This window comes from Guillardia theta (assembly GCF_000315625.1).
Source record: "Guillardia theta CCMP2712 unplaced genomic scaffold GUITHscaffold_426, whole genome shotgun sequence".
NCBI classification, from domain to species: domain Eukaryota; class Cryptophyceae; order Pyrenomonadales; family Geminigeraceae; genus Guillardia; species Guillardia theta.
The window spans coordinates 1-8,846 of NW_005434259.1; the positions used below are offsets into that span (position 1 = coordinate 1).

An 8,846-nucleotide genomic window follows, 5' to 3' on the forward strand; every position below is an offset into this window, starting at 1 on the left:
ATTGGTACTGTTGGTACAATATTTGCTACCAGGAAGTACCCTACCGCCTTAAAAGGTCCCAACCAATTTGAATCAGCTCCCAGCCGTCTGACCCACCCCAGACCCCAACTGCCATTTGCTATTCACATGTGTGGAAGGATACCCCCACAGAAAACTATTGGAAACCAGAGGGGTCAGTTGAGAGCGACAACGCTATGCCGCCCGGAGAGATCAGGCCCCCGGCCAATCTCCGGACACTTAGCCTCCTGGCGGGCCTCCAGGGGGTCTGAGGCGGGGCTGAAGGCTGCAGTCGGTCTACTGACGGGCCCGGCCGGCAGGATCCGTCGAGAAACAGGGGGGTCAAGGGAGGTTTTCTTCCCCCTGGGAGAAATGTCCTATGGGTTTTTGGATCTGCGATATAAAAAAGTCTTGTCTCGGTCACGTGATGTGTCACGTGACCGGACGGGTGAGCCTGTCAGCCGGGGTCACGGCCCCTGTCAGCCGGCTGACATGTCACGGGGCCTGCTGACACGGTCCGCTGACCGGTCACGGCCGCCCGGAGAGATCAGGCCCCCGGCCAATCTCCGGACACTTAGCCTCCTGGCGGGCCTCCAGGGGGTCTGAGGCGGGGCTGAAGGCTGCAGTCGGTCTACTGACGGGCCCGGCCGGCAGGATCCGTCGAGAAACAGGGGGGTCAAGGGAGGTTTTCTTTCCCCCTGGGAGAAATGTCCTATGGGTTTTTGGATCTGCGATATAAAAAAGTCTTGTCTCGGTCACGTGATGTGTCACGTGACCGGTCAGGTGAGCCTGTCAGCCGGGTCACGGCCCCTGTCAGCCGGCTGACATGTCACGGGCCTGCTGACACGGTCCGCTGACCGGTCACGGCCGCCCGGAGAGATCAGGCCCCCGGCCAATCTCCGGACACTTAGCCTCCTGGCGGGCCTCCAGGGGGTCTGAGGCGGGGCTGAAGGCTGCAGTCGGTCTACTGACGGGCCCGGCCGGCAGGATCCGTCGAGAAACAGGGGGGTCAAGGGAGGTTTTCTTCCCCCTGGGAGAAATGTCCTATGGGTTTTTGGATCTGCGATATAAAAAAGTCTTGTCTCGGTCACGTGATGTGTCACGTGACCGGTCAGGTGAGCCTGTCAGCCGGGTCACGGCCCCTGTCAGCCGGCTGACATGTCACGGGCCTGCTGACACGGTCCGCTGACCGGTCACGGCCGCCCGGAGAGATCAGGCCCCCGGCCAATCTCCGGACACTTAGCCTCCTGGCGGGCCTCCAGGGGGTCTGAGGCGGGGCTGAAGGCTGCAGTCGGTCTACTGACGGGCCCGGCCGGCAGGATCCGTCGAGAAACAGGGGGGTCAAGGGAGGTTTTCTTCCCCCTGGGAGAAATGTCCTATGGGTTTTTGGATCTGCGATATAAAAAAGTCTTGTCTCGGTCACGTGATGTGTCACGTGACCGGTCAGGTGAGCCTGTCAGCCGGGTCACGGCCCCTGTCAGCCGGCTGACATAGCGTTGCCGTTCCGTATCCTTGTCGGATCAGTTAACCAGGGTGGTTCTCATAGTAGTTTTAGTCAAATTCAAGCGGCAAGAGAAAATTGACCTAAAAATGTTGGCTCCGTCAATTTATGTACCTTTTTCGTTGCCAGGGCTGCCGGGCCATCCAAGACAAGAAGGGCAATGTTGAGCAAAACCTTCCTCTATTTGATATGAATAGGCGTGTATAGTTGACTAAATAATCATGAGGAGGCTCGGGGTAGGTATTCAAATGATTTGAATCTTTCCAACGGCCTCCAGCCCGTGTTGAGGGGTAGGGGGTAGTGCAAACTTCTCGTATCAATCTAAAACACTTGTAAACGACCTCACACTTGCCCCGTCTCTTCCCTATCCCACTACTCCCAATGTACTCAGGGACTGTTTGCTCAGCTGCTGAGCGCAGTCAAGGACCATGGCCCCTCAATGCTAACTCCTGAAACTGCCAGGCAAGTACTGAGATCAAACAGCTCAATTCTTGGCTGAGAATCACACCTATAGTAGGTTGAGGGTGTTGCATCTCATCGAAATTTGCACTTGCGTACCAAAGCACTCATCAGCTATAGGTGATGGTTGTTCACTTCCAGAAGAAGGGAAACATGAAGGGAACCGATCAGAGAAGCAACCTTCGAAGACATGAAGGAAATTCGATTCTCCTTGTTGTGTTGACGCCCTAGCTTCCTTTACCTGAATGCTTCGTCGGTTGAAAAAGAAACACATTTCAAGAGACTTCCTGTTGCTTTGCCATGATTGCGTTTTTTGAGGCTTCTCCCAACCTATTGTAATATGGCGGTGTCATTTGTGAGGAGGTGAGGAGTTTGAGAGGCTGGGGGAAGGAGAGGGGAGGGGTTGGAAGGGAAATGGACGCCTGGGAGGCCAGGCTAGTTGATATGCCTGATCGCTGCGAGAGGAGATGCCGGAGGAGAGACCGTGTTTACTCAAGACCACTAGCGAGGAAGGCAGGAGGGCGAGGAGGACATGAGAGGAGAGGAAGGAGAAAGCTACGGGTAGAGACGGTTTACTTGACAGCACTAATGAGGAAGGGATGCTTCAGAGCCTCCAGTGCTGTAATCCTCGTGCGGGGATCGATGTTGAGGCAGCAGTTGAGGAAGTCCCAGATCGCATGTTTCTCATCCACCTCCAGCCAGTCCTTGCATCCCGCATGCGCGCCCAGGGAGCTTGACAAGGTCCGCCATGTTTGCTTGAAACCGCGGGCATAGCTGAGATGCAGTTCCAATGGTGGAATCTGAATGACATCAAGTTAGCAACCTCAGGCCTCCCGCCACCATATCATCCTCATCCTCATCCTCTTGATACAACAACGCCGACGACAACAATTTTACCTTAACGTCGAGGAGCTTCCACACAGCATCCATGCTCTTGATGTACATGCGCAAGCTGCTCAGACAGTCAGACAAGCGCACTTCCAAGGTACACAAAGAGCGTACCCGTAGATCTCCATCGTTGCCGTGACTATGTCGTTATACTGGAACCATTGGAACTGTGTCGTGCGGCACAGCAGGGTAAGCAGTACTACCCCAGCAGCCCACACGTCCACTGCTGTGGTCTGGCACTGCATGCCCATGAGCACTTCGGGCGCTCGGTATCCCCGAGTTCCCGCGCGTTTGACTGGACGTTCGAATTTGACCCCTGAGTTCCTCACTGTCACCGATGCGTTCGTCTTGCTGACGCCCAACATGATCCGCCTCTTCGCCATCTGCTGCGCCATCTCTAGCTTCTCCTGCTCCTTTTGATTCCGCGAGGAGCGAGAGCTGGCCGTAGAAACCTCACAGGGCAAGATGTTGCCGATGCTGCGGCCTGATGACTGCATTTGTTTCTCTGCCAGCCCAAAGTCCACAAGCAAGTACTTCTTATTCCTTCTGTCGTAGAGGAAGTTATTCAATTTCACGTCTCGATGTATAATAAATGTATAATGTATAAGACAGTTCTTGCTCAAGACCGAGTTTAATGCACACTGTGACACGAAACCACTGAGAATTGAGGCAGCACTGCACATGAGAGACTCCCGACTGTATGCTAGAATATGAAACAGGCTCAAACTTAACTTTGAGTAAAGCTCAAGCATCATTGCAACGCCGCCGCTGTTCCGATGACACGGACCGGGTACGGCCCGGTACCGCCGGGCATTGCCGCCGCGTGGGGCCGCCCGGCCTGGCTCGGAACTTGACTCTCACCGTTCAACGGTTGACTCACCGGCTACGGTAGCCTTGAAGCCTCAGAGGTCCCGGAGAGTCCGGCTCGCCCGGCCGGGCGGCGGTCGCCGGGACCTTGAGTTTTCAGCCTGTGTTCAATTAACTCAGCGGGGCTATCTGATCGGACTGGCCGCATGGCTGGCATGCTGATCCCGGCATTAATCAGCAGTGCCGACGGTCGGACCGTCTCACTGAGCCTCCGCCGGGCCGGGCGGCGGCGGCGGCGGCGGCGGCGCCGGGCGGAGCCCGAGCCTGGCAGTCACTCAGCGGCTGAGTCACTGTGCCGCGCCAGCCCGGGGCTGACTCAGTGACTCGGCCTTGGAACCGTCACGGTGCCTGCTTGCCAGCGCCGGGGCGGCCCCGGGTACTCAGGGTAGCCTGAGTCACAACTTGAACAGTCGGAGGTCAACATAACTTAACATAACATGGCATGCCAGGCTTCAGTCGGAACTTCGGAACTTGGAACACTCAGTGCGCCCGAAATGATTCAGGGCCACAAAAAATATTTCACTGTGGAACAACTTGAAAATTGAGGGGGTGTTCGGCCTGAAATCTACATGGAACAACTTGAAAATTGAGGGGGTGTATCGCCGCCGATAAGTTCTTGGAGACGGCGAGAAGTTCAGGGTATTGCGTCTCATTGGTAGACGAAGCTCAGCGACTCAGATGGAAGTGGGCTTTGACATAGGTCTGGAATTAAGTCGGAATCGACGAGCCTGAGGGTCCCGGCAGTGAAAAGGGGGTGCCACGGTGAGGAGGACACGTGTCCAGGGCGCTGTGCATTGTACTTGCCGTCACTGGAGTCACGGTGCCAGCCTTGCAAGGGACTGAAGGGGAGGTGACTGCTGTGAATAAAGGAAGTGTTGGTGGTGTTGTGTGGTTCTTCTGAGAGTTCTATCATCATCAGTGAAGGTGTTAGAGACTGCACAGCTGTGTATCGTATATAGTTTGGAGCAAGTCCAACCTACATGGAACAACTTGAAAATTGAGGGGGTGTTCGGCCTGAAATCATTGTGTGTCACGCTCCTGCGGCCTGAAATCATTGTGTGTCACGCTCCTCCAAGTTTCAAGTTGTTCCATATAGTTTGGAGCAAGTCCAAGTTGTTCCATATAGTTTGGAGCAAGTCCAACCTACATGGAACAACTTGAAAATTGAGGGGGTGTTCAGCCTGAAATCATTGTGTGTCACGCTCCTCCAAGTTTCAAGTTGTTCCATATAGTTTGGAGCAAGTCCAACCTACATGGAACAACTTGAAAATTGAGGAGGTGTTCGGCCTGAAATCATTGTGTGTCACGCTCCTGCGGCCTGAAATCATTGTGTGTCACGCTCCTCCAAGTTTCAAGTTGTTCCATATAGTTTGGAGCAAGTCCAACCTACATGGAACAACTTGAAAATTGAGGAGGTGTTCGGCCTGAAATCATTGTGTGTCACGCTCCTGCGGCCTGAAATCTTTGTGTGTCACGCTCCCATGCCATCGCAAGTCAGCTTTGATGGCCATTATGGCCTTCACAGGCGTGGCTGGCCCTCCGAAGCTCAATCATGATGCATCGCCAATACGATATCAAATATCAAAATAAAAAATATCAATGTTGAAAGTTTCCCGCCACTGTGAACTCTGCGAAGCCGTACAGATATGAGGATGTGCAGCGTTTGACAGAGCAAGACAAGTCAGGTGAGCATTATCTCTTTTTTTCATCGAAATTATCACGGGAAGAGATCCAAATGACGTGTTCTTGATGCAGGTTGGAATGATTTGCAGCCTTTGGCAACTTGTATGAGATTGATGAACGGGTGAAGACTTTGGCAAGTGCCCAACCAATATTACAAACCGGTATCCAGGAGTACGTAGACGTACCAGTAAGCCGCCCAGCATACAAAACTCTCGAGACAATGGCTGCATACGAAGGGGTTTTCGACACATCGCAGAACTGTCCCGATGTGAAAAGGTTGTGACATGAAATGGGCACAAACAAAGATAAGTTCAGGACTCGGGAGTCGATCAGGTCTAGGCAAAATATTGACATGGTCATCTCACTGCATGGAAGAACATGCAAAACTGAAGGAAAAGCTCAACGGAAAGTTCTAAATGAACAGATACAGCGCATTTTAGCAGTCACGGTCGGAGCAGCTCGATGCTTGAAACAAAGATGATCCTCAGTACAATCGAATGATGACAAGTAAGTCCCGTGGTTCGTGAAGGATTCTTCATCCAATTCTTAAGGATGTGTTGGAACGATGAAACATTTTGCAAATCACCAATTTCATCACACTGACTGATGCATCATGTAAATATTACTGGTGTGAACTTGCATCAGATTCTGTTCATCGGATGAGCCGCTACCAAGCAGTTGATGTCACAGCAAACAAGAGAGCCGTTTTGAAGATGTTGATATTCCTGACCGTAGAGCATTCAAGATGTGGCCACATGTCACATGCTTCTTGGTTAACGCAGATACACCCTCGCCAGGCAAAAGATGGAACGTCTTCAGGATTACAGGGAGGTCGGTTGTGCTTGTACCCTGATTGTAACTCTTCTAATAAAGATATGATAACCTGAATGTGCAATTCTGTTTGTTGATTCACAGTGTTTGCGACTCGATTGCAATCATCGAGTGCTTGCTCTGTTGAACAAGGCACTCCTCTGTAGAGCCATGCGACAAGAACACTACAGTTGCACGGTAGCATTGCGACACCAAGACAGGATTGATCCGATGAACGTCTCATTTATTGATACGCAAAGGCATCACCTGCACATTGCTTCATTTCTGACTAGGTTTCTGTGCAATCGAAATCCTTGTGAAAATATCATGACAGAGGAAAAATTTGAAGCGAAACGGAAAAATCATCGAAATATGATCATAGATATAGTGATTCATGATCAACAACGGTTCTCTACAGTCATCTATGCGGGCAGGAACAGTCATCTTCTGTGCAAACGTCTCTTCATGTATCGTTGAACGGTTGAGTGCATGTAAGACTTGCCTCCATAGAAAGGTGAAGTGCATGAATCCTGACTGTAAGACTAGAAGAATTGAAAGCAAGTGATGACATGAGAACACATATCTAGACAGAAAAGTCGCTCAAGGTACAGCTGGATACAAATTTCTCACAAATCACAGTCATGCATTTGAGCGCAACGTGCAACCTACGGCAATTTGAATAAAGGGTCAATCAGAGTTGATTCTGTTCAATGGTGTATCGATTATCAATTCCTTACCTGATCATAAAAATTTCATCTTGTCTTCGAAGAATATTTGCAAGTACACCCGCGGATTGTTTGTACCTAGGGTGCTTATTCCAGTACACGATGGATGATTCAAACCTTGGCCCAACCTGTAGAGTTGAGAAAGAAGCTCGATCATCTCTTACAGGTATGATATGAGATCTTCATCTCATTTCTATCTCAGTTGGGTTGGATTCAAAGTCTCTCAATATCAAAGTTCATCCTGGTGAGTCAGGAAGGCACCATTTCATCGCTTCTTGCTCGTCCAGGGAGAGGGGGCTTGGGGAATGAGAAATGGGTGTTACCCCCACCCCCTATTGTAGAGTTTCAAACTGTTTCAAAGGTGGGTAGTTGAGGGTGCTCCATACCCACCCCACCACCCAAAATGACTCAAACGGAGGGGTTCTCGGATCCGAAGGAATCCCGCCTCCATCACCCCCTCTCATTTGAATTCAAGATGGTTCAGGCCGACCCCACATACAGGCTTGCAGTTTTCTTATGTATGCCCATATGATTTGATCGGACAGGCCCCAGGTTCAAGGGATGAAGCAATTCACCAGCATGCTTGAAGATTTTTCATGGGAGTGGGGTTATACTTGTACCGGATGTGTACAATACATAGGGGAGAACCCCGAATGGTACCAAAAGAGTACCAAAGTCACATGGTTCGGACTGTACTAACTGGTACCAAGAAATTGTACTCAAGAAGACATAGCCCTGAAAAAGTTCTGCTTGGCTCTTCGTGATTTGAATTCGGAACACGGTCGGAAGACCCACCCCGCCCCCACATGAGGCGTGGTATGCGTGGATTTGAATCTACCACCCTCACCGCGAAACGTTTTAGAGCTCCAAGGTCAATTGAGAAAGGCAACGCTATGACATGTCACGGGCCTGCTGACACGGTCCGCTGACCGGTCACGGCCGCCCGGAGAGATCAGGCCCCCGGCCAATCTCCGGACACTTAGCCTCCTGGCGGGCCTCCAGGGGGTCTGAGGCGGGGCTGAAGGCTGCAGTCGGTCTACTGACGGGCCCGGCCGGCAGGATCCGTCGAGAAACAGGGGGGTCAAGGGAGGTTTTCTTCCCCCTGGGAGAAATGTCCTATGGGTTTTTGGATCTGCGATATAAAAAAGTCTTGTCTCGGTCACGTGATGTGTCACGTGACCGGTCAGGTGAGCCTGTCAGCCGGGTCACGGCCCCTGTCAGCCGGCTGACATGTCACGGGCCTGCTGACACGGTCCGCTGACCGGTCACGGCCGCCCGGAGAGATCAGGCCCCCGGCCAATCTCCGGACACTTAGCCTCCTGGCGGGCCTCCAGGGGGTCTGAGGCGGGGCTGAAGGCTGCAGTCGGTCTACTGACGGGCCCGGCCGGCAGGATCCGTCGAGAAACAGGGGGGTCAAGGGAGGTTTTCTTCCCCCTGGGAGAAATGTCCTATGGGTTTTTGGATCTGCGATATAAAAAAGTCTTGTCTCGGTCACGTGATGTGTCACGTGACCGGTCAGGTGAGCCTGTCAGCCGGGTCACGGCCCCTGTCAGCCGGCTGACATGTCACGGGCCTGCTGACACGGTCCGCTGACCGGTCACGGCCGCCCGGAGAGATCAGGCCCCCGGCCAATCTCCGGACACTTAGCCTCCTGGCGGGCCTCCAGGGGGTCGTGTAGGGGGTGGCGTGGAGACCTGTTTCAAACGATTTCAAACTGGTTTCGAAATTAAAGTTTATAAGTCGATTCTTGTTTCGGCCAAAACTATTTTAGTTTGTACTTGGGGATTGTTAAGTATAATCTGGGCAGCGACAGCCATGGCGGACCGCTCGGAGCATCGAGCATCAACAAGAAATGCAGCGCAATTGGGTGTGGCGAAAAGAAGGAAGATGGAAGCGAATGAAAATGATGCAATTGA

At 52.3% G+C, this 8,846-nt stretch overlaps 2 protein-coding genes across 2 annotated transcripts; one reads left to right on the plus strand and one right to left on the minus strand.

Annotated features, from left to right (window-relative positions):
* Nucleotides 1-3,027: 3,027 nt before the first annotated feature.
* Nucleotides 3,028-3,435, minus strand: GUITHDRAFT_50958 (hypothetical protein; the record flags this gene model as incomplete). The annotated part of the gene is made up of 2 exons (XM_005817977.1): nucleotides 3,028-3,169; nucleotides 3,338-3,435. Coding segments are annotated over 2 exons (240 nt in total), but the record flags the coding sequence as incomplete, so codon positions are not given.
* Nucleotides 3,436-5,197: 1,762 nt separating this feature from the next.
* GUITHDRAFT_156691 (hypothetical protein) lies at nucleotides 5,198-5,951 on the plus strand (the record flags this gene model as incomplete). The annotated part of the gene is made up of 1 exon (XM_005817978.1): nucleotides 5,198-5,951. A coding segment is annotated over exon 1 (171 nt), but the record flags the coding sequence as incomplete, so codon positions are not given.
* Nucleotides 5,952-8,846: the final 2,895 nt, after the last annotated feature.